General features: G+C 35.3%; 2 protein-coding genes across 2 annotated transcripts; both read left to right on the top strand.

Annotated features, from left to right (window-relative positions):
* The first annotated feature begins 953 nt into the window (after window positions 1-953).
* On the top strand, window positions 954-14,519 carry LOC137721909 (chloroplastidic phosphoglucan, water dikinase (ATGWD3)). Its single transcript, XM_068460931.2, has 19 exons — window positions 954-1,290; window positions 1,733-2,315; window positions 2,713-2,799; window positions 2,880-3,011; window positions 4,437-4,562; window positions 4,647-4,825; window positions 5,691-5,775; window positions 6,821-6,988; window positions 7,118-7,170; window positions 7,764-7,972; window positions 8,053-8,171; window positions 8,557-8,627; window positions 8,761-8,878; window positions 9,338-9,424; window positions 9,522-9,608; window positions 9,697-9,773; window positions 9,901-10,060; window positions 10,191-10,302; window positions 13,225-14,519. Exons 1-19 carry the CDS (start codon window positions 1,085-1,087, stop codon window positions 14,121-14,123), a joined length of 3,558 nt encoding a protein of 1,185 aa, XP_068317032.2. The 5' UTR covers window positions 954-1,084; the 3' UTR covers window positions 14,124-14,519.
* A 2,313-nt stretch (window positions 14,520-16,832) lies between these two features.
* Window positions 16,833-18,720, top strand: LOC137723646 (rho GDP-dissociation inhibitor 1). Its single transcript, XM_068462843.2, has 5 exons — window positions 16,833-17,432; window positions 17,553-17,619; window positions 17,729-17,947; window positions 18,109-18,233; window positions 18,332-18,720. The coding sequence occupies exons 1-5, from the start codon at window positions 17,163-17,165 to the stop codon at window positions 18,410-18,412; spliced, it is 762 nt and encodes a 253-aa protein (XP_068318944.2). The 5' UTR covers window positions 16,833-17,162; the 3' UTR covers window positions 18,413-18,720.
* Window positions 18,721-25,422: the final 6,702 nt, after the last annotated feature.

Here is a 25,422-nt window from a genome sequence, read left to right as displayed (position 1 = left end):
TTAACATTTAAGAATACACTAGAAGGCAAACCTATTCCAGAAGTTATATACCTTTTGTGATTCTGTGGAATACTCATTACACTTCCGGTGTTTATATTCTCTACTTTCTTCAACAACTTTGACACTGGTGTTTATGTTACTTCCAGTAAAGGTGACTCCTATCAATGAAATAGAATGACATATAACACATATCATAATCCTTCATATCTTTATGTTGCAGGGATGAATAATAAAGTAACATGATTTTTTCATTATTGTGCCAACATGATTTATATATATAAATATATAATAATTAAAAAAATATATTTCGGTTCGGTATGGGAATACCGAAATATTGGGAAGACAATCCCAATTCCTATACCGAAATTTTGGTATTTTTTCAGGATAGCATTCCGAAAATTTTGAAAAAATCGCTTTGGGACATTTTCAATTTGAAATCGGTATTTTTTCCACCCCTAGCTCATACCGCTAACTTCGTTGGAACACTTTCACCAGGGCACATGACTAATGTGGGCATGCAGATGTGATTTGTCTTGTCCTCCTTTTTATATTTTATTTTTATTTTTATGTCCGCTATCTTGTCAACTTTATCATGTGCTAGGAGACAATGGCCTCGCCTTTTTGAAAAATATCTTACAAATTTGAGTTTTTCCTTTTAAAAATAATATTTATGGAATGCACTTTTATAAAAATATTTTTGAATTAATCTTTAATAAAATTATGAGTAAATATTAAAAAAACATTTGAAATACTTATGACATATATATACTAACGTTTTTTACAGAAAACATTTAAATGCTTTTGAATTTAATTCGTGGTTTTCCGAGACCATAAATTTTTGGAAAGCTTTGCGTATAGGACCCGGACAAATGGATCTATTTTGGGGATTTGGATTGGCTCGCTGCCACGTGTCCCAAGTAAAATAAAATAAAATAATAAGTACCTCTCACTTCACACTTCTCCAATCTTCCTCCTCGTCTCATATGGACTGACTCATCATCTCTGCTTCCAAACCCAAACCTCACTCCCTCTCTCTCTCTCTCTCTCTCTCTCTCTCGTCGGTTCTGGTTTGGCATTTCGTCGAATGGATTGCGTGCATGCGCTGCACACCTCTTCTTCCGCGCCACAACTCCACCGTCGCAAGCAACTCCGATGCCTCCACCCTCGGCATCAATTCCTGGGAAGCCTTGCCGTCGTTCCCTTCTTCGCCCATAAGAGGGGTTTTCGTCCCCTCCACCACAAATTCAACACTTGTCAGATCATTTGTGGTGTTTCCTCCGCTCAATCCATGTATGATTATTACCGTTTAATTTCCTTAATTCCCTCTGTTTTTCGAGCAAGTTCCTAACTTTCTTGCATTTTCTCAGTTGCCAACAGAGATTTGTGGATCCTTCTAATTATACAAGTATATTATGTTTTTTCGTTTCAATGATCACTTAATTCTTGCCTTTTTTGAGCTAAAACGTTAGTTATTTGGCTGAATGCCATGCGGAATAGATTTCGCCACTACAAATTCAACTGATATCAATTTGTGTAATTAGCGAAAACGCTTTAATTTATGTTCTTTATGTGCTTCGTAGATTATAATTGAGCCATTTGAAACGGTGTTACTACAAATATACTACCAATCATGCATTGAAGTCTAGTTCTTTGACTTTGAGAATTGGAATAGGAAAGTCCAAATAAAGTCGTTTTTGCTGTTATTTGTTTTCTTTTTTTTTGGGGTTGACAGTGACGAGGAGAAAGACAACATGATGAAGTCCGAGTCTGGGAAAGTTCGGCTTAATATTCGATTGGATCACCAAGTTGAATTTGGTGAGAGTGTTGCAATATTGGGTTCGGTGAAGGAATTGGGATCATGGAAGAAGAAGGTGCCTATGAATTGGACGGAGAGCGGATGGGTATGTACACTGGAGTTCAAAGGGGGTGAGTCTGTTGAGTATAAGTTTTTGACTGTAAGGGCCGACAAGAGTATGCTTTGGGAAGGTGGTCACAATCGGGTCTTGAAACTTCCCAAAGGAGGAAGTTTTGATATGGTTTGTCATTGGAATGCAACTACGGAGGCTGTGGGTTTACCCTCTTCGGAGGAAGGGGAGGATGTGGGTCAGAACGGTTCTACAGTGGCTGATACTGTTGGTGCTGAAGAGGTGGAGTCTAGTCCTTTTGTTGGTCAATGGAAAGGTAATGCCATCTCATTCATGCGGTCGAATGAGCATGGGAACCGTGAAGGAGGAAAATGGGACACCTCTGGTCTTGAAGGGTTGGCTCTGAAGTTAGTTGAAGGTGATCGAAATGCAAGGAATTGGTGGAGAAAGGTACCTCGATTGATTGCCTTTTATCTGTTTTTTCAAAGTCTATGAGATTTATTCAGAATGTTGCCTCAACTGTTTTAGTTACCATTTACATTAACAATCCTTTTATGGATACTTATTCTTCCTTTTCTTTGTTGTGTGTTTTAAGTTTTACACATTGTCCAGAAAGTTTTGATTTTTGATTTCTGAACTCAAACAGGGAATTATGCCTTTGGGTTGTTTTTATTAACCAATTGTCAGTAAAGATAATGTGAAGTCCTCATGGGAAAGACCTTGTTAATAAAGACAATTTGTTGCTCCAGTTTATATTTTAATTAAATCAAATTTCATCATATATGTCGTACTTTTTAGTTTTGTCATTTTTTTTCTTAGCATTAATGTACACCTTCTGATGTTGAAGCTTGAAGTTGTACGTGATCTACTTGTTGGAAGTTTGCAAAGTGAGGACCGGTTGGATGCTCTCATAAATTCTGCCATTTATTTGAAGGTTTTGCTCGTTATTTCTTTTAGACTTTCATTTTTATTTTGGGTTTTTCTTGCGTTTCTTAGATTTTCTTGGTAATGCAGTGGATAAATACAGGCCAGATTCCTTGCTTTGAAGGTGGAGGTCATTATCGACCAAACCGACATGCTGAGATTTCCAGGGTTATATTTCGAGAACTGGAAAGAATTTCCTGTAAGAAAGATACTTCACCCCAGGTGATCTTTTATCTTATTTGACATGATTTGGTCTGACCATTGATTTTAGTTGGTTTTTTATTTTATTTTATTGATTAGACTTCTGTGGTATGTATAAAATAATCTCATCATAGCTATGTCAAATGTACTCTAAATTGGGTGTAGGATAAGATTGGTTTACATGAAGCTAAGGACCTTGGCCTCGTTTGGTGGGCTGGATGGGATGGGTTATTTCCAATTAAATTGGACTTGTAGCCCAACCAATGTTTGGTGAGAAAAATTGTAACACGGACTAGATTGGCTACAAATCCGAAATAAGGGAAAATATGATGGGTTATGTAACCCAACCACACACATGGGCTATGTAACCCATCCCGACCAACCCAATTGTATTCCTAAGGCCCAATCCCATCAAGCCCACCAAGTGGGCCCTCACTTCCAGCATATTGATCAATAAGAAATTTCACTTATCATATTTTGGCAACCAGTTTTTTCTTTTACTCATAGGGTGCATAACAGTTTGTTTCTTTATCTTCCCATATAATTTGTCTGTCGTCTTAATCCCTTTGGTAGCTTAGGAAATTTTGGTTTTTATGATTGATTCTTAGAACCAGAAACATAAGTGAAGTTTTGTGTTGAGGGAAAAAGGCGAGGCTAGTGCAAAATGTCATGGAATTAGGACCTCAAGTTTGTGCTGATAAGTAAAGAAGTGATGGCCTGGTTACTTTTATAGATTGGTGAAGTCCTCAAGAGATGATCTTATAATCAATTGATAAGTCCAATTCTCTCTGATTGCTCAAACTTGTGAATAGTGAGGCTAGAATCCATGACCTGCTAATGCTGTTGGTTGTTTAAAAGTGTGCTAGCACTTGATTGGTTTTAGGAAAATGAAAAATATTAATGTTTGTTGTCCATCAAATAATTGTATCTAGCATTAGAGTTTAGAAATTGGAAGAATATGTCATATGCAGAAATGACCAAATGCAATAGAAATTTACATTTCTCTCTTCCTAAGCATAAACTTGAAGGACCCCTGAAATGCACTCAAGAAAAGGGATTGTAGTTAAATTTTGAGCCCGCATCAATGCGCAAAATCTAAACTCTATCCCACTAGAAACTCACTTAACCCCACCTTTTCCTAAAACATCCTGCTAATTCTCTCCAACGAAACAAACCCGAAATTGACACCACACTCTGATAGACTGATACCACTTAACTTGGCCTTTACCTTTGGGAAAAAGCACAGTGTTTTCTCAATAAAAAAAGAGACTGGACGGAAGATGGAATCACTAGGAATTCACATCACTGTTGGTCCAAGAGTACAAAAAAAAAAAAATCTTTGATCATTACCGTGTATTCAATCATATCTGCATTTTTCTCTTTTCTGTTATAACTTCTTATATTGGTTTCTGGTTCTCAGTTGAAAATTTTATTTCTGATCTCCAGGAAGTACTTGTCATCCGCAAAATTCATCCATGTCTGCCATCTTTCAAAGCAGAGTTTACTGCATCTGTCCCCCTAACACGAATAAGAGACATTGCCCATCGGAATGATATCCCTCATGACCTCAAGGTTATACGTTGCAGGGAATTTTGGTGCATTTATTTCTATTTCAATCAGTGATGTTTTGATATTGAACAATTTTGTAAATTCCAGCAAGAAATTAAGCATACAATTCAAAACAAGCTTCACCGTAATGCCGGCCCTGAAGATCTAGTTGCTACAGAAGCAATGCTTGCAAGAATAACCAAGAACCCTGGAGAATACAATGGAGCATTTGTAGAGCAGTTCAAGATATTCCATCATGAACTCAAGGACTTCTTCAATGCTGGAAGGTTTGGCATGAAACAAGTTTTTCTCCAGATTTACTTCAATCAATAAAAGAAAAATTTTGGAGAAATTTTATGGAAGTTAGTTTATTCTGCATGAACTTTAACTTTTTTAGAAGATAATAAAATAAAATCCCTGCAGTGTGGCTGAACCTCTTAAAACTTGAATTGCTATTTGCTCTCAGGGTTCTTGTTTCTTTTTTCTTTAAATTCACATAAATTATATGCTACTGTGTGTGTGGAATTCCTACTTTACTACCATTAGGTTATCAGAAAGGAAGACAGAAGAGAACTGTATAGAGCCTTACAACTGAATATATGAAAATTGTTGTAGATATGATATCGAGAGATCTGTTTGATCTGAAAGGATAAAGTGTAGAAATCCTGTGAGGGAAAATGTTTGTCTTAACTATCTGAGACACCTATACCTGTAGTACTCAAAAGTTCAACATGACTTTTCCTTTCAGGAAGATGTGAAATATAATAGTTGAAGAGGACCTGCTAAGCATATGAATCTCCAACCATTTTTTTTTCAACCATTTGCATTACCATAATCTTTCTGGATTTAGGAGTTAAAACTAAAATAACATGCAAAAAGCTTTTAATATATCATCTAGTTAACCAATGTTTTTAGAAATTAGTTTTCCCTTTGTTCTAACATAATATTTCCCTGAAGTTCAAAATAAACTCGCTTGTTTATGTGGATAATTGTGGTAAACTCACACTCCCCTCTCAGCTTCATGATTGAAATGATTGGTTTCCTGTGTTTGATCTTCTATTAAATTTTCTTGTTTTGTAATGTTCTTTGATTTATAATTTGAATTTTAGTGCTGGTGCTCTGACAATTGGTTCTGATTTTGTGCTATTGCAGCCTTGCCGAACAACTTGAATCCCTCAAAGACTCATTTGATGATAAAGGCCATTCAGCTCTTGCATTGTTTCTGGAGTGCAAAAAGGTTTGTTTTCTTCAATTTTATGCATTGGAGTAATTTTTTGTGTGAAGGAAGGCATAGGATGATCCTTTGGATCTGAATATGTGAAGTTCAGTTGTTCCAATATTATACAGTTTATTTATTTAGTTCATGTGCTCTATTGCTGATACACAAAACTTCATACCCCAAATTATCAGGCGTAAAACTTGCATGCTCAAATTTTCTTATTGTTGTACTGTGAGGTTCATAAATATAGAGTTCAATCTTTCCTGGCAGCTAGGGTTAACATTTCATTCTAGGAATGGTGTATTGAAGAAGTAAAAAAATTACTCATATATGTGTGATCCATATACCATTTTATTCTAGGGTCAACATTTCATACCCAGCCACCCATTTTCACCCCATCTACCACTTTCTTTTCTCATGTGTGAGTGTGATCCATCTAGTTTCATTGAAAGTAACAAGCTTACATAAATAACTCCTATATGAAAAATTTCCCACTCAAGAATGCAAGATGAAGGAACTTGATGTAAAGTTGGTTGTCAATCTTTTCTTTATTCTTGCAATCTTTAACGTTCCATTCCCAGCAGTTAAAAAACTCTAATATGGTAAGAACTGATTCTGTTGTCAATTTGGCACTTCCCTTGTCCATTTGAAGACTTGATGCTGGATTTAGTCCCTTTTTGGTAATAATTTTAAGCACATTAAGGAGCATATACATCTAAATCACTTATATATTTTTTATTTATTGTTTGGTTGCGTTACATATTTTGTTGTTTACTTTATTCCTGAAGTGTAACATAATTTAATTCGTAAGCGAAAAAAAAAAAAAAAAAAAATATCCTTACTTTACCTCTGAAAGGAAGGATATGACAATTGTGGTTCCATCAAATCAACAAGTTCACAATTTATATGCATGATGATGTTTACTATAGATTAGTAATTTTTGTTGTACTATTTTTCATTGGTATTGCCAATTCCTGTTTAATTTGTTAGTGGTGTTTGGGTTATGATGGCATAATTGCAAGATCAATATTTTTTTTATTCGTATTTTTTGTTTTATTTCCAGAGTTTGGATACTTTAGAAGTGTCAAATAAAGGTTTGGGAAATATTGGCACTGATCTGTTGTTCAAGACCATGCAATCTTTGAGTGCCCTTAGAGAAATAATTGCGAAGGGTCTTGAAAGTGGCCTTAGAAATGATGCTCCTGATAATGCAGTGGCTATGCGTCAGAAGGTGATATTTCTTTTTTTTTTTTTTTTAATTATTAATCAAAAGCTTCAACTTAAACAATTAATGAGGTAACCGTTTGATGATTTTTCTTCTAATGGTTATCTGTTCTTCATCTCTGTATTAATAAATCAGTGGCGCCTTTGTGAGATTGGACTTGAGGACTATTCGTTTATTCTTTTAAGCAGGTAGGAAAATAATTTTTGGCTGTAAATGCAGTTTTAGTATTTTTGTTTTAGTTTTTATCATTTCACATGAATAAATACATGGGAAATTTGACCCCTCCTGAACTTGAACCCCTATGTCTATGTAGTGTTCAAAGTTTCAATTTGAGCAGTGTCTCCCTTGAATTAAGGAATTGACCCCTCATGATAGTTCAGATTTGCATCCTTTAAATTGCACAAACTTTGAATCTAGCAATGCTGATATATTTCAGTTGAGCATTTAGTGGGGAGCCCTCTACTATCATAAACTTATGTGGCAGAAAATGACACTTGTGTAATTATCATTTTAAAATGTGAGCATTTTGCGGGGAGCACTATGTTGATTTATGATTTAGCAACCGGTTATCTAAAACTCCAAGTAGCAGCTGGTTGAAAAATTTGTGCATGACAATGGTTAAAAAGACGAACCATCATGAATGACATTGTTCACTGCAATCTGTTCAACCTAAAACTCATGACCCCACTGTTTAAATATTTTGAACTTTCTGTCTGAGTATATTTCAATTATCAAGATTTTGGGTATTAATTTTGTTATGGACAATCATTGATTTGGTTAGATTCCTTAATGAGCTTGATGCTTTGGGAGGGGCACACTGGCTGGCAGAAAATGTGAAATCAAAGGATATAAGCTCTTGGAATGGTCCACTTGATGCCCTTATTGTCGGGATTCATCAGCTAAGTTTATCTGGTTGGAAGCCTGAAGAATGTGCTGCTATTGAGAATGAGCTCGTTGCATGGAAAGCAAGAGGTCTTTCTGAAAAGGAAGGTAACTAGCCCGTGCATGGAATGCATACTGTTTAAACAACCCACCTTTTTTTAATTTCCCCTCCTGTTCTACTCTTAAAGGAAGTGAAGATGGCAAAACAGTCTGGGCACTAAGGCTTAAAGCTACTCTTGATAGAGCCAGAAGGCTAACTGAAGAATATTCTGAAGCACTTCTTCAAATATTCCCCCAAAATGTCCAGGTATTTTTTTCTTTCCTTTAATTTTCAAAAAGCAAAAATGGTTGATGAGGCTAAAGATAGCCTTGGGTTCAACAAAGCTTGATCTATTATGGAATCTCCTTGGTGGATGGTTAACGCTTCAATTTCTTGTTTTAAAGAATTGAACCCAAGGGTTTTAGTTTGAAGAATTTCTCGAAACATACTTGCCAAATGTTCTGTGTGTATTGTAAATACTATATTTCTTTTATGGGCCAATGATATGGTATTCTTGGATAAATCTTCTTTGAGCCTTATCATTCTCTCGTGGCTGTTCAGATTATTTGTACCAATTAACTTAGTTCATCATCATCAGAAAAGTGCTAAAATTCTAGACCAATTTAAAAAGGAATTTGGGTAACTTTTGCAGATATTAGGAAAAGCTTTTGGGATCCCTGAGAACAGTGTAAGGACATATGCTGAAGCCGAGATTCGTGCTGGGTATGTTTACCTTTTAAATATATATTTTGGCATTTGACATAAACCATCATTTACAGCAGTATTAAGACTGTACAGTAACGGACTACATGGAACTATTGCTGTCTGACTTTCCACCTACAAATGCTATCTGCAGTGTAATATTTCAGGTCTCAAAACTGTGCACCCTACTTTTAAAAGCTGCTAGAAGTACCATTGGTTCTCAAGGTTGGGATGTTATTGTGCCAGGAGCTGCTGTGGGAACATTACTTCTGGTACCCTCAATGTTTGATCCCCTAAGTGTGAAATAACATCACAATTGAGTATCATGTTCATGTTTTCTATCCCCAAAAAAAATCTTTGTAGTTAAAAATACACCCTGAACTTAGATTTTAGGTTCTATGTTTTCTTGGAGTTCAAACTTACTTATAAGCCAAGTGAAATGTTGAAATTGAACTGTGTCAAAGTTCAAAAGTTACAGAGATATAGAGATCAATATCAGCAAAATTTGGAGGAACGAAGAATAGAAATAAATAGATTTACTTGGAAAGCATGAACATGTACTTAGATTGTAGGTAGATATTAATCAGGTCAAATAGATACTTTTAGAAGTTATATGAATTAAATACAATGTATGTACATGTACACCAAAGGATTAAGTAATTAGTAGTATTTGCCTTCTTGTAATTATTTGGTTCGCATTTACCCCTGACAATATACTGCTATAACTTCAGGTTGAGAGGATTGTCCCTGGGTCAATACCATCAACCGTGGAAGGACCAATTGTTCTTGTGGTCAACAGAGCAGATGGAGATGAAGAGGTTTTTCATTCTGCTTACTTTTATAGTTTTCGTCAAACCATAAGAATGTTATAGCATCTAGTTACCATCATTTTCTTACAGCTAATTCATCTGTCAGGTTACAGCTGCTGGGAGTAACATTGTGGGAGTTGTACTTCTGCAAGAACTTCCTCACTTATCTCATCTCGGTGTCAGAGCTCGACAAGTATGTCATCTGTTGAAAGGTCAAGGTTTCAAATTTTTTTGACATGAATATATAATTCTAATCAATAGACTATGATGGTGATATGTAGGAGAAGGTTGTGCTTGTGACATGTGAAGATGATGATAAAGTTGCCGATATACAAAAACACAAGGGGAAATGTGTGAGGTTATTTTTCCAAACTTTTGAGGAGTCCTTTAATCAAATCATATAAACAGTGCCAATGAATCATTAGAAATTAAGAATAGTGGCATGACATTGATTTATTAATTTCTCACTTATATGAATTTTGCAGGTTAGAAGCATCCTCATCAGGTGTTGATATATATCCTTCATCAGAAAATAGCAATGGCCATTTGTCAGTGGAGAATCTTTCAGGTGATGGTGCACCCAGGGTTGAAGCACATGGAAGTGATGGTCCTTCATGGTCTGCTACTAAAGCCAACTCCAATCAGGTAAAATTTTGTTTACTTTTAATCTCTCATCCCAAAATGTTAATCAAATTTTTGCTTTTTTTCATTGATATTGATTTTGATCACCAGAAATTATGTTGCTTCTGAATATCTTAATAATTGTATCATCTAGGGGGTTTCCGCTGGAGGAGTTTTACTACTTGCTGATGCAGATGCAGAGATTTCAGGTGCAAAGGCTGCGGCTTGTGGTCGTTTAGCTTCTTTGGCTGCAGAATCTGAGAAAGGTAATTTTTTTATGGTCATTAGGGATCACTAGTCTAGTTGAACTAATTGAAATGATTGCCCTTGATTTGAATCACTAGTCTAGAACATTTTCTTTCTTTTTGATAAAGATTTTTCTGAAAGCCAAAGGTGCTACTCTAGCTTCCAAGATGTTACGAGTTTAACAAGGAAGCAACCAAAGAAAATATAGTGACAATGGTAGCGGGAATGTTAGTTGCTCAAAAATCCATCTCGATCGATATCTTCACTTTTGTATGTTTGGCACTGACATCTATACTTCCCAATCTTACTTAGAAAAACGGATTGCATTCACATGAGAAATATCACCACCTGTGCCCCTGTCAAGCTTCTTTGAGAGGTGTCTGACCAAGTCGATGAGGAAACTGGAACCTGATTCATCTACCATCCCCTACTTGTAGACAAGAAAAATTAAAGAAAGCATTTGATTCTCATAGATTCCCTTTCCATTGCCTCAGACCTTAAAAACTAGCACTTTTCCCATAGTTCGACCTGCAACTCCCTCTTGGAAATAAAACTATGATGATTATGTGGAAACGATACTATTCCTATTGAAAATCATGCAAGCAATGCAGTCTATCATCTTTGAGACCTCTCTAACACTTCTGTAAAGTTCATTGGTGAACCTGTCACATCCTGAGGACCTTATCCTTTCACAATCCCTCAAGGCTGTAACAACCTCTTCCTCCAGAAATTGATGGCCTCTCCAACCAAGTGCAGTCGTCATCACTGATTGTTGAAAACCCCTGTTCAATCCATCAAGGTCTCCAACATTGAGATTTGAAACATATATGTTTATAGATATCGATGGAGGTCGGGGATCAACCAGTTCATTAGAAAATGGGAGGATTGGCTAGAACATAACTAATATCCCTAAACAACTTGCAGATATAGATCACGGGAGCAGTGGTTGGACGACTTCTGCACTCAGCTTCTTTAGAGCTTGTAGCGACTATATTTTTTTCTTTGCAGACCAAGTAAGAAGGTTGTTAACCAGAAAAACACAAGAGCCGCTGGTTGATGTTCTGGTGCTGTATGTAGGGCACCCTGCCCAGTCTGCATCTGAAAATGCCTTTAGTAATGAAGAACCCTTCTCAAACCACATTCCAATATTCCATGATCAATAGTCACCTTAATGTATCTCAGAATCCTTTTAATTGAAGCTAAATGATTGCATCATTTATATTTATACACTTGCTTTAAGTTGAAGCTACAACTTTATAATTAGTTACAACCACTATGACAGCTGTAATCAACAGCTCTAACTAATTTGGCTTGATGAGTTGGCATTTGACTGCTGACTCTGTTTTTATGTGTCACTTGAGTGTGCTCTAACATTATTCACCCGTATGTGCTGAACCTTACGGATATACATCGACAAGACATGTTCAGTTGCAATAGTCTTATATTTAGTCTTTGCACATCATACATTGCTCCAGGTGAATAGAGCTGTTGAAATTTGATGGGTTAATATACTGGTCCTACACTCTAGTGTGGCTTACTTTACCCCCTGCACTCTTGCTTCGTATCCCAATTTACACTATTTCGTCAACAAGACTGTTAAGTTGCTGACGTGACATGGATATTATGATACATTTCTTCATTAAAAATCAAATACAATGAAAAAATGAAAAGGAAAAAATGAAAAACAATTCAAATCCCACATCTCTCCTCCCTCCGGACACTTCCTCTCTCTTTCTCCTTCTGCAATCACCGTTTCATCTTCTTCCATCTGATATGGTTCTTAGAGTTAAGGAAATTTGTGGGGAAAGATATGAGCAAATTTTGTAGATAAGTGTAGACATGAGCAACTTCCCTTGAAAGTTTTGTTGGTTCTCTTCCTTCTTCACCACTGTCAAATGCTTAATTTAATTTTTCTTCAAAATTGTTTAATTTGTGTAGCAACAGTAAGGAAAGGATTCTTTTTTTTTTTTTCTCTTTCTCTTGGAAAAGATTTCAAGGCCTTCCCCTTTCATTTCCATCAGATGAGATGATTAATCTGCTAGGAGTGACTTTCAACGATGACATCTATACTCTTGGCATTCGCAAGAACTGATATTATATAAAACAGGGAGAATAAAATTATTACTTAAACAAAAGAAGTTGCTGATACTAACAAATGAGAATGCTTAATGTAAAGAAGAAGTTAATGTAAAGAAGAAGATGAAATAAGAATCGAAGATGATGAAACGGTGACTAAAGGAGAGAGAAAAGAGGAAAGGGACTGTAGGGAGGAGAGATGTGGGTTTAATTATCATTTTGCATCTTTTAATTGTATTTGAATTTTAATGGATAAATTTTATTATTATTTGATGACGGGATTGACGAAATAGTGTAAAAATGGGACTCAAAACATGAGTGCAAGGGGGAAAGTGAAACACAATAGTGTAGGGGGTAAAGTGAGACTTGGCGAAGAGTACAATTGTCATTGCTAAAAAGAAGCCTAAATTTTATTACTTCTTGGGTGAACACACAACTACTCGTTCTTTAACAATTGGATAGGTGGTGACCCTTGTTTGAAAACTGGATAACGAGTAGATGATTATGTTGTGAAATAAAAGTGTCTTAAAATTCGGCCACTCTTACGGAAACAGATGACCATATCCATTGAACAAATGACCTTATGAGTAAAAGATTTGCTTCTACTTGTAACAATTGATTGATGATGAGTAATGGATTTCTTGGTCAAATTTTAAAATTAATTTTTTATCATTTTCCATATGCATATGTAAACTTAGTTATCTTCAGTATGCATATGATTGTACTGCAGAAAATGAGTGCATACAACCACTTGCATGTAATGGACGAGAGATGATTGTGGATTGCCTAATAAAAATATCACTATTTTCCTACATATGTTTTTGTTCCTTTACATTTACCCGAGTCTTGTGGTTTTTGATTGGCAGTTTATAATGACGAAGGGGTACCAGCGTCCTTCAAAGTCCCTTTGGGGGCAGTTATACCGTTTGGCTCTATGGAATTGGCATTGGAACAAAGCAAATCCACCGAATTATTTAGGTCATTACTAGATAAGGTGGAAACACAGAAGCTGGAAGGTGGGGAGCTTGAACAACTTTGTAGTCAGCTCCAGGAACTAATCTCTTCCCTACAGCCCTCGAAAGACATTATTGATAGCATAGGAAAAATATTTCCAGGAAATGCACGCCTAATTGTTCGTTCAAGTGCTAATGTTGAGGACTTGGCTGGAATGTCAGCTGCTGGATTATATGACTCAATTCCCAATGTTAGTGTTTCAAATCCAACAGTCTTTGCAAATGCTATTAGCAGAGTATGGGCTTCACTTTACACTCGGAGGGCAATTTTGAGCCGTCGTGCTGCTGGTGTACCTCAGAAGGAAGCTACAATGGCAATTCTGGTGCAAGAAATGCTTTCACCAGACTTATCCTTTGTGCTTCATACAGTGAGCCCAACGGACCATGATCATAATTCTGTTGAGGCTGAAATAGCTTCTGGCCTTGGTGAAACTTTGGCTTCAGGCACTAGGGGCACGCCCTGGCGTTTATCGTCTGGGAAATTTGATGGGAGTGTGCGAACTCTGGCATTCGCGAATTTCAGTGAGGAGCTAGTGGGTGCAGTCCTTGCTGATGGGGAGGTTATCCATTTGACTGTAGACTACAGCAAGAAACCATTAACTGTTGATCCAATTTTCCGTCAACAGCTTGGTCAGCGCCTCAGTACAGTGGGATTCTTTCTTGAGAGGAAGTTTGGCTCCCCGCAGGATATAGAAGGATGTCTTGTTGGCAAAGATATCTATATAGTCCAGACACGACCGCAACCTCTATAAATGCTCTTTTTGTAACCGTATATGGGTACTCATTGGAGACAGCAGCTGTATGCACGATCTTCGGGTAGCTCAGCAGGACTCTCTTGCGGAACATTCTGGTATGTACGAGGTATTGAATACGTATGCTTGTTTGCTTAAGGTACATCAGTGTGTGGCTTCTGTATACTTACTGATGTGATATAATGATAAGTGGACAACTTTCCGTTTGAGGCGGAAAGTTGAAAGGATATGATCTGAATAATTGTAGTTCTGAGTAATATTGTATGTTCGATTATTTAGGGTTTCTGTAATAATATAACACTCGATCAAAGCCAAACTAAATAATGGTCCTGGTCCCTGCTTTGTATAAATAATTTGGATCAGGCATTGGCTAATTTATCTATATTGAGTTCTTCATTGGTACTTTTCTTTTTTCTTTTATTTTATTTTATTAAGGGACGACATTATGTTATAAGGAGAAATTTTTCAGCGCAATTAGGATTGTTCAATGAAAAGAAGTGAGCGAATTCAGACTTGACCCCAAGTTAAACCCTGGGCCCTAAACCGCCATCGCAAGCAGGCCTTGGGCATGGACGCCGTGCCTCAACGTGGCTTAGTAGGGACTACCAATTTGAACTTGTAGAGCATGTTTACTTACCATGCATAGGAGTGGGAATGAATGTGTATGATTTCTAATTCTGAGTTTACTAACGCTTAGAGAATGCATTAATTAAGTGCTTCCATCAATTTTGGATATGGAATATCTGAGAAAAGGAAAAATTAGTTTCTAGTCCTTAGTTTCTAAAATTAATTGACTAATATCTTATCAGTTTTTAGATTTTGATCAAAGTTCCTAACATTAATATATTAATGAATTACATGTAAGTTACATAATTTTTATAAAAAATCAGTAATTGATTTAGAGTTTTAATGCTCACACCTTTATTAAACTCCTAATTAATTTTCAATTCAAATATTTCCCAAATATAAAAAATAAAATTAGATTAAGTTTATAACCATTAAATTTTTATTAAAAAAAAATTCAATTTTTTATCTTATATGTATCCATTCTTAAATATACCAATTTGTTAAAAATGTACCCTTTTTTAATTTAAAAATATACCCATGCTTTGGTACAATAATTTTTTTGTTAGTTTGATGAACGCACCCACACACACACACGCAATATATTGGAGTATAATTCATCTTTAATATTTTTAATCCCATAAATTATGGATTTTATTTAAAATCTCATTAATATAAATAACTACAAATTTTATTTTTAATTTAAAAATATAATAACCTACATAGAAATATACTATTACATTAATATTAGGGACTTCGATCAAAAACTAAAAACCTCCAAGGTTTTGGTCAAAGAACATTAGTAGTTAGGGACCACATCCAAAGTTTCCCCTGAGAAAATGAAGGTATTCCATTAACTTTTGGGAGGGAAAGGGAGGGTTGTTCATATCATAGACAATCCTTCACATCCTCATTTCCTCTAATCCGAGAAGAGATCCTCTCCGGATCTCTTCCACCAAAGCCACTGGATCAAGTGATCTGGGCCTTTGAAATTTCATCCAATGGCAAAAAGATATTATAGCTTTTAAGGGGTCAAAACAGGTGAGTTGTTGGATGAAATTTCAAAGGTCTGGATCACTTGATTCGGTGACCTTAGTGGAAGAGATCCGGAGAGGATCTCTTCTCCTCTAATCCATCATATCCTCATATCATGTAAGTAGACATGCTTGTAATTTTTTATTTTTGGTCATGTTGGAGTAGATAACGAGTACAAACTTCATAGAAGATAGTCGTTGAACGTTCTTGGATCTATCTAACGAGTACAAACTTCATAGAAGATAGTCGTTGAACGTTCTTGGATCTATCTTGCACAATAACGGAGAATTAGATGGAGATCTCAACCATATAATACAAGTTGGATGGATGAAGTGAAGGAGTGCATTGTGTGTGTCGTACGACCGTTGTATGCAACTAAACCTTAAGGGAAAATTTTATAGGATGACAATAAGGCCAACAATGCTCAATGACACGGAATGTTGGACAGTAAAAAATCAATACGTGCAAAAAATTAGTGTAGTAGCAATAAGAATGCTCTGTTGGAAGTGTGGGCACACAAAAAAGGATAGGATTAAGAACAATGATATTTGAGGTAAAGTAGGAGTGGCCGCAATTAAATATAAGATGAGAGAATCGGTTAAAGTGGTTTGGACATGTGAACCGAAGACCTGCAGAGTTATGATTATAAAATGCGATTATGAGACAAAAGCTAGGTGGGATAGAGGAAGATCTCGGAAAACCTAAGAAGATTTTGAAAAAGACTTTAAGAAAAGACATAAAGTATTTGGAAGACTTGACGCACAACCAAGCGTAGTGGTGTTCTAAAATTCATATAGCTGATCTCACTTAGTGAGATAAGACTTTGTTGTTGTTGATGATAATTATTGGACGAACGAAAATGCTCTTTTAATCACCTAGTGACCAAAAGAGCGGAACTCTTGGCTGAACAGAAAAAGTGTGCTTTTACATTTGTTTTTTCATCTACATGTTGTCCTCCATATTGCTTTTCTTTTCTGATCATCATGACTTCACGCTGCTCTTTGATCATGTTAATCATGACTCCCATGCTTCTTTGTACAATTGAACAATTTTCTCCTCCTTTTTTTTTCACATTTTTATATATAAAGGAAACAAATTGTACCAGAAAATAATTTGTAATCAACCAAAATGTGCATGTTGCATAGCAGACGTATAAGGGGTAAAATGGTAATTCAATCTCACTCGCCTAGTGCCATCCAAGCTTAGCAGTTTGTCCTCCAACATTATATATAACACATTCAACTGCATACAATTCGCTCCAAATATTCTTCTCATACAATACTTTGTACAATATAATCCGACGTCGTATTCCCTAGTTCCCTGCACAGATAGATTGAAACGGAGTGATTTAAAGCATCCAGTCCAATCCAACCAAACCTTTGTTTACACTCTTCTTCATCCATCTTTTCCTCCATCGTTTCGTGCTTTTTTCGGGTAAAAATGTCGGCAGCTGTGGGTGCTATTTCTGCAACCAAAGGTGCAACTTTCAATTCTCAAATGGCAGAAGAGGAGCTCGTTAACAGTGACAAGAAAAACATGGCTGCAAGTGTTGAAAAACCGAGCCAGCTGCTACCCAAAGGTGACGATGGTCATAGTGATGAGGTTGATCTAGATGAAGAGGACAATGAGGTCGCCGCATTGGAATCGGAAAAGGATCAGTTGGTTCTTGGCCCTCAGTTTTCTCTCAAGGAGCAGCTTGAGAAAGATAAAGTACGTCACTATTTTTTTACTTCATTATGTCAGTTTTACATTGCATGGTTAATTTGTACGTTTTTCTTCTTTTTTGTTTATTACTATAATATTGTTCATTACGTTTATAATTCTTCAAAGGATGATGAGAGTTTGAGGAAATGGAAGGAGCAACTTCTTGGGAGTGTTGATCTCTCTGCTGTTGGAGGTGTTTAACTGATTTTCTCTTATCTTTTTAAATAAATTTCTAAATGTTTTGAAAATCTATGATTTCTACTGAGTGGAGAAATTAATTCCAGTTGTTTGAAATTGATCAGAGAGTAAAGAACCGGAAGTGAGGGTACTAAGTCTCACAATCGTCTGCCGGGGCCGGCCGGATCTTGTCCTGCCGATCCCGCTCACTCACAAACCCAAGAGCAGTCTGTTCACCCTCAAAGAAGGATGCCAGTACCGCATCAAATTCACATTCTCCGTCTCCAAAAACATCGTCTCAGGCCTCAAGTACACCAACACTGTGTGGAAGACTGGTGTTAGAGGTAAAAACTGAATCATAATCATATATAATACACTATTGGTATTAGTCAGTAATTTTACAGTCCAACGGTATTCATTTCCACTTATAAATAAGACTTCTTAAATTCAACATCCATGAATGATTGACGAGTTCGATACAATATCCTTCTAAACTTTTTGACAGTGGACAATTCAAAGAGAATGCTTGGAACATTTAGCCCTCAAGAAGAACCTTATATATATGAGACTGCAGAAGATACTGTTCCTGCAAGCATATTTGCCAGGGGCTGGTATTGTGTGAGAACCAAAGTAAGGTTTAATTTCAACCTCACTAATTAGAGATACACACACACACACATATGTAATTAACTTTGATTTGGTAATTAATTTGTTTCTGTTTGTTTCAGTTTTTGGATGATGATGGAAAGTGCTATTTGGACATGAGCTACTACTTTGAAATCCAGAAGAACTGGCCAAAATCCACTTGAAACTAATTTCCATCTGTTTTTCAGCAATTAATATTGGCTTAATTAAATGACCATGTGGTACATTGTGTTGTTTAGTGAAGTTTTCAGTCTACAAGTTAATTATCTTTGTCATCCATCATTGAGATTGGCAATTGATGCTTCAAATGAACCTTTTCAGCTGTGAGATGATGTTCTTCTTCCTCTCATGTTGTTGTATCTTGTGATCATACTGAGCACAATCCAATCCATATGTTTATGTGATTCAATAAGAAAGCACTGTACCAAGACATGCATGCTTTTTAATGAATTTCTTCTCCTTTTCTGTTTCACTCTTCTATTTTCCTATTTTATGTTTTTGTCGGCGGTCCACTACTAATTACATAGTTATTGTCTCAACTTAATCAATTAACCACTTGCACAATCCAAGAACAGTTAAATTTTATCACAAAATTAAGGTTTCGGTGGAATTAGGAGTGGAACCATTTAATATAAATTGTAGTTAATTCTCTCAAATCTCTAATGTAGAACTAGATTCTTCAAGACAAGTGAGGAACTTGAGTGCAAGGATGAATACCGTTAACCAATTGCTTGCCCTTCTTTCCTCTGTCAATTTTTTATTTTATTTTTTGATAATTAAGCTCTGATAGTGTGAATGGTTCCCCACCAAAGATGCTTCAAACATGTTGATAAATTTGTGAAGGAATGGACGACAACGAAATTAAAATTAGAAAGCAGAGAAGGCCATGTGACCATGGAAATCAATCACTGCTGCTTGTGCTTTTAAAAAGCAAAGTTGCGCCAAAAGCTATATGTCAATTTCTTTGTTCTTTTTCTTATTTTTTTGGTAGTTCAGGGACTGATCAGGGACCAGAGTCATGACCCTTATTGTATTAAGTCATGATACGATCACATGAATGCATGCTTCTTCTGCAACAGGAGGGACAACAACAACATAAACAAAAGGTGCTGCAACACTCTCTCTTTTTTTAGATACTAATAAAGTTTATTTATTTAACCAAAACAAAATATATGATGTAGTTGGAAGAGAAGATAAAGGAAAATTGTTGATTGAGAAATTTGAGTTGGGTTAATGATTGTAGGTTTCTGTTAGAGTGTCCCAATTTTCAATCTACCACTGTTCTGAGGATTCATTTAGTTGTTGGGAAACCACTTTAATCAACAATGATAATGTTAGTTAGGAGCTTGACTGTGTTTGGTTGAACTTGGAAAATATACGTAAGGTTTGTGTGTTATATTTTACATCAAACGGTTAAGATCTAAACTACAGAAAAAAAAAAAAAAAAAAAAAAACGATTCAAACAAAGGAGAAAGCACGTGGTAACCAACTTGACTAATTTGCCAAAAAAAAAAAAAAAAAAAAAAGCCCTAAAAACAGTGAAAGAAACTTAAATACAACGAGATGTTATTGTAGTAGGATTCAAATCACTCGCACATTTTAATTTTTTCACATAATGGTGGGTGATTGATTTTGGATAACGTTACAGTGACATTTTTGTTGCTCATGGTTCTTTATCCTAATTTTCTAAGCGGCCGAAAATGTTGTCTGTCTATTCATAGGAGTGTTACGGGCTTGTTGGTAAAACATGATTACGTTGGAATGGAGAACTCTCAAATGTCAAAGTATATATAAAAGTGGAACTGAATGATTTTTCATTTTGAGGAAATTTATCTTATACCCTCTAGGTAGTTATAATTTTATAATTCCTCACTTCAACATACCTTTAATTTAATAGATTTTTCATTCCAGTCCAATTCAATCATGTCTACCAAACCAGCCTTTAAAATTCGAAAATAATATAAAAGGCAACATCTCCAATATACATATTGTGACAAGCATGTACAAAGATGCTGGTACAGGCCATCTAGGAAAATGGAAGAAGAAAAAAGAATACGCGACAGGTGGTCATAGTTTTTAATTTTTCCCTTCAATATACATGCAAATTGAGTTTTCAAAATTTGAACACCATTTCGCATAATGAGTTATGAAAAAATGAGAACCAAAAATTGAAAACTATTTTCTTAAGTTTTCAAAATTTAGTTTTGAGTTTTCACTTTTTAGTTTTCAGTTAAATGAAAGTAGTTATTAAACAAGATTTTAATTTTTAAAAAGGTGAAAACTAAAAACTAAAAAATAAAATGGTTATCAAACGACTTTTAAATCAAATTGATTCAACTTTGAACTTAATTTGCATTGCACCGACACTTGATTGATGTGGCATATATGATAGGGAAATTTTATTTCAACCCATGTAACCTCTTTTTTACATCCAATTTAAATTTAAATTGTTAATTGTCTATTTTACCCTATTACATAATTACTATTAAGTACAAAATGAAATTAATAATAAAACTCAAATTTATCAATAAACCCATTAAACCCTACCATCACTTCTTGTTTATCATACGTTCATTCTAGCTAAAACCCTAATAGGTCTTGTAGAGAAAAAACAAATTTTTTAAGTGATGGATGACGATTTTGAAGTTTTGAATCCTTCAACTAAGGTATGACTCAATTTATGAATATTTGTTTGTTTAATTTCAATTTTTTGAAAGTTTAGAAGATGAGTATTTGGGTTTCATTTTTTTCATCATTCCCGAATTGTTTGTTAAACTTTCTACAATTGGAAAATTCTAAGGAAAAACTTCTTACCAATTGTTGAAAAACTTCTTGCCAATTGTTCTTAGATTATAAAGTTACTTGCTTGTTGATAAATATAAGGGGATGAATTGTTTGATTTGTTGCTTATGCACATCAGTAGAAAGAAAAAAGGCAAATGTCTGAGTTTGGTAGCAGAAAGAAAAAAAAAAAAAAAAAAAGTAGCCATGGAAATGCTAATGGAAAGAGGGGGTGGGGCAATGACGCCCCTTAAAAAAAAAAAAAAAAAATCAATTATAGATGTTAATTTTATAAAGGGAATGAGTGTAAAGATAACTTAACATTTTGAATTGGATTTGAGAGGGGAGTTTAAGTAATAAATTTGGGTTTAAAGAGAGATTAATTCTTTAATAAAAAACAATATGAGTGAAGAGAGTAAATTGGGTGTAAAAAGAAGTTACATGGATTCAAATAAAATTTTCCTATATGATATATGTAGTTACAATATCTATGCACAGCACAGGATTGCCTTTGATGTGCTAATAATTATTCAACTTGAAATCTCTTGTTAACAAATGATGTTACCTTTACTGCAGTGCTACCCGAACCATTCATCTGCATACAAAACTTGTAATTTACGCCCGCATGGGAATCAACCTCAAGCATGTTGAAGCATGCATGCATGCCTGCATGCGTTTTTCATACGTACCGTTATTCACTGGTGAGTGCGTGCGACGGCTGACCAGACAAGCAATTATGGGCAGTAGAATTCACTTTCATACTCTGGGAGCAACCGATCGATTTGTTTCACGCAGCCTTCAGGCTTCAAAGCTTTTTGAGTACACCACATCATTCTACAATGTCCATGCCCCCTCCTATTATTAAGCACTGCTCCATCAAAGTCTAAAAATGTTGGTGGATATTACGTTTAGCAGAAAAACTCAAGTGTTTATAGGTCATAACTGTTGTATGGAGAAGCATTGGGTACTTAAGCACTTCTAAATGCTTTTTCATAAGCATTTGAATTTTTAACAAAAAAATTAACATGCATTTAACAAAAGCGATTCTAATAAAAACTATTAGGTCATCTCTTATCAAAAAAATTTGGTCAATATTAGCTTAAAAAACAAAACAGTCTCCAACCAAATGGTACATTGCAAATGGGCGTATTTTGAGAGCAAAAAGAAATGTCCAAGTGCCAGTCCCTATGTAATTGGGCATTTCTTTTTCGTGAAGCCCACCACTTGATGACATGGTGAAGAGGTACTTGGTCATACTAAAAAATAACAAAGATATGGAGGGGCTAATATTTAGCCCTTCTTGGCTGGAAACTAGAAAAATTAGCTCGCTACCATTCATTGAAATAAAAATTAATATTTTTTAGGACTAAAATTGTGCCCAGTGCTTTTATTAGCTCTGCATAGTTGGAGGTGACTTAATGAACAAAAGTGTTTCTTACAACTGTCACGAATAGCTCTTAATATTTTGAGTGTTGATGACAAGCCCCAAATCCTAGGAACCCTAACTACTCCTCATCGTAACAATTGCCGTCGTCGCCATTAGCAACCAAGGAAAAGACAAAGATCAAACCTCGACTGAACGAATCCTATGTGGACTAAACTAATTATGATAAAGGTGAAATAATAGGTTGCTTAAACAAATTAATTAAGAATTTAGTCCGTGTAATACTAGCTCCTATAACTGAGGAATATAGTTCCAACTGTTGTTGAAAAGCACGTTCCACAACCACTAAACCACGACTGGGACTTAGAGCAACGGATGAGTAACCAACCCTCCACGATAGATGGAGGTTGGCGACCATTGCTTCTATATATACAAGGGTTCCTTACTCGCAGAGAATACATTCTGAATATGAGGGTTCTATCACCATAAGAATATATAAGGTCTCCAACTGAGTAGAAGAAACTGCTTGAGTTGCATCCATGACTTCCTCAGGTTCAACTCTAACTAAATACAAATATGCATGTGATTAAAGGTTCTGTTAATACTAATATTCCAACATCGACAAAATATCTGTAGAAAATGGGATTGAAGTTTCGTACTTGAGCCAATATCCGTCATTTTCAATCCATTAGAGCCTTTGATATGCTAAAATAATATTTGAAATCTCAAGTTAAAAATGGATCTTCACTTTGTTGATTGGTCAAGGCAGATGTGTAGCAGTGCTATCCCAACCATTCATCTATTTGCAAAACTCGTAATTTACGCGAGCATGGGCCACAAGCATGTTGAAGCATGCATGCATACATGCATGCGTTTTTACATACGTACCATTATTATTCACTGGTGACCGCTGACAAGACAAGCAATTATGGGTAGAATTCACTTTCACACTTTTGGAGAAACCCCAATTATTTCACGCAGCCCTCCACTTCCCTTCAAGGCTTTTTGATTATTGCATCACCTCATTCGAATATTCATACGCTCCTGCTGCTACCTTACTAGGAGCCTGTTGTGGAGAAATAAGCAGGTGCTTAATCACCTTCAAGTGTTTTTCTTAAGCATATATGAATTTTCAATAAAAATTTTGACGTGTGAATAATAACAACACTTCTAGTATAAAACGTCTATGAATAAAAGTATTTCTTACAAAAATAATTGCAAACAAGCTCTTAATTATTTAGAGTGGTATTAAACCCACATCAATAATCCAAATAAATTTAGGGGCCGTAGCCCTTTTTCCTTTTTTTTTTTTTTGTGTTGTTTTTGGGTTTCTTTTTAGTTTTCATTTTTGTTGCTAAAGATATAGAGAAAATATGAGAGAAAGGGGGTTAGGTTCTTCCTCAGTGTTACACTAGATAAAATACTTTCAAACTTAATATTTGATGAAAAGCAAGTGATGAATTGTCTTGGTGGTTAAGGTCTTCATCTTTAACCCACTGCATCCTGAGTTTAAACCCACATGACTTCTCACAGTTTAAATAAATTTAGTATACATAATCTATCATTAATTTGTAAAAACAAAATATTTTATAATTAAAAAAAAAACCACAATTGAATTGATAATGGGTGAAGAAATTTTAAACCTAATTAACAATTAATTAAGCTTGACAATTGAATAGATAAGGAGTTCTTGAACTCCTTTCATAATCTCTTATTGTACGTAATCTAAGATAACTGAGATTCCTTTCATCATCTCTAAATCAACTCAGTTCTTGAAGTACTTTTGTATAGTTTTAGAGTGTTTTTTCTAATTACTATTTCATCATTCAATAAGAGATGACGAAAGAAATCTCAGTAATCATAGATTACGTAGGTCATAAAACGAACTTAACACTTTTAATCCCATTATTATTAGTCTAGTATCACGTTTCGTTGATCTGAAGGAGGAATAAGACAGTTCCGGAGGCATGAAGCCAAAACTTGTGTGCAAATGAACACTCACAAAAGCAAGATGGTTTAGGATGGTGGTTGCTTGTAAAAAGCACAAGCAAAGCCAACAAAACATCTTTACTTAAGGAATGACCACAATCAAATAGAATCTCGAAATTATGTCGTTTTGGGCAGGAAAGTGAATTTCAGAGACTCATTTTCTTCTCATGCATCTATGTTTACTTTTAGCCTTTGAATTGAATTAGTTAAATGAGAAATTATAGAAATAATCAATGGTATGTGGAAAGAGAAAAGGGGCGTCCAGGTATTATTTTTCATTTTTGAAGAAGTTGAAGTTCCAACAAAACTAGTCAAATGAGAACTTAAAGAATAAATGATGGAGTGGATAAGGAAAAAAAAGGGTGTGCATGTTCATTTCTCATTTGTGATGAAATTGGGGTTTCATTATAAAATCAATTAGCAAATCGGGTGATGTGGAGCGCGTGTGGCTATTGAGCTTCACACGTGGAACAACTTGCTATAATACTATAAAAAAAGTTGAGGTTGTACCATAAAACCAATTAGCAATCTGAGAAGTTACTCAACTACTTATAAGCTCATGCAGGGTCTCTTATGTAAGAAATAATTTGACCCTTTAAGAAATGAAGAAGATAAAGTCTTTATCAACTTCAATAGAAAACTTCTCCTCTCCGCCAGATACACAATGCTCAACCAAACAACAGGGCTCTCGTCCAAGAATGAGCGCATTTTTTTTCTTTTCTGTGAGAGTAGTGACCACTATTTATATAGACAAACAATTCCCTCGATTCTCCTATTATAATCCCTCTAGGAAACCAACATTGTCTCCTAATCCTAATATAAGTGAGGAATTTTAGCATTAATTCCCACTTCCGATCGTATATAAACTAAGACATCCAAACCTTTCAATACTTCTCTAAACCAATTGGAACTCAAACACCTGACCAAAATACTCCTACACTTGTGCTCATTTTTTAACACCTACCACTAATGTTCGATTCTTTCTCACCAATTTGAATATAGACACAAAACAAATGATAAA

This window comes from Pyrus communis, chromosome 4 (genome assembly GCF_041283825.1).
Source record: "Pyrus communis isolate YQ-2024b chromosome 4, ASM4128382v1, whole genome shotgun sequence".
NCBI lineage: Eukaryota > Viridiplantae > Streptophyta > Magnoliopsida > Rosales > Rosaceae > Pyrus > Pyrus communis.
Note: the sequence above shows the minus strand (reverse complement) of the source record. Positions and strands in the feature narration are given on the sequence as shown.

Coding starts and splice junctions, on each gene's coding strand:
- LOC137721909 (XM_068460931.2), top strand. CDS start 1,085: ATGGATTGCGTGCATGCGCTGCACACCTCTTCTTCCGCGCCACAACTC. Junction 1,291..1,732: donor GTTTCCTCCGCTCAATCCAT/GTATGATTATTA, acceptor TGGGGTTGACAG/TGACGAGGAGAAAGACAACA. Junction 8,879..9,337: donor CTGTGGGAACATTACTTCTG/GTACCCTCAATG, acceptor CTATAACTTCAG/GTTGAGAGGATTGTCCCTGG.
- LOC137723646 (XM_068462843.2), top strand. CDS start 17,163: ATGTCGGCAGCTGTGGGTGCTATTTCTGCAACCAAAGGTGCAACTTTC. Junction 17,433..17,552: donor AGCAGCTTGAGAAAGATAAA/GTACGTCACTAT, acceptor AATTCTTCAAAG/GATGATGAGAGTTTGAGGAA. Junction 17,620..17,728: donor TGATCTCTCTGCTGTTGGAG/GTGTTTAACTGA, acceptor GAAATTGATCAG/AGAGTAAAGAACCGGAAGTG.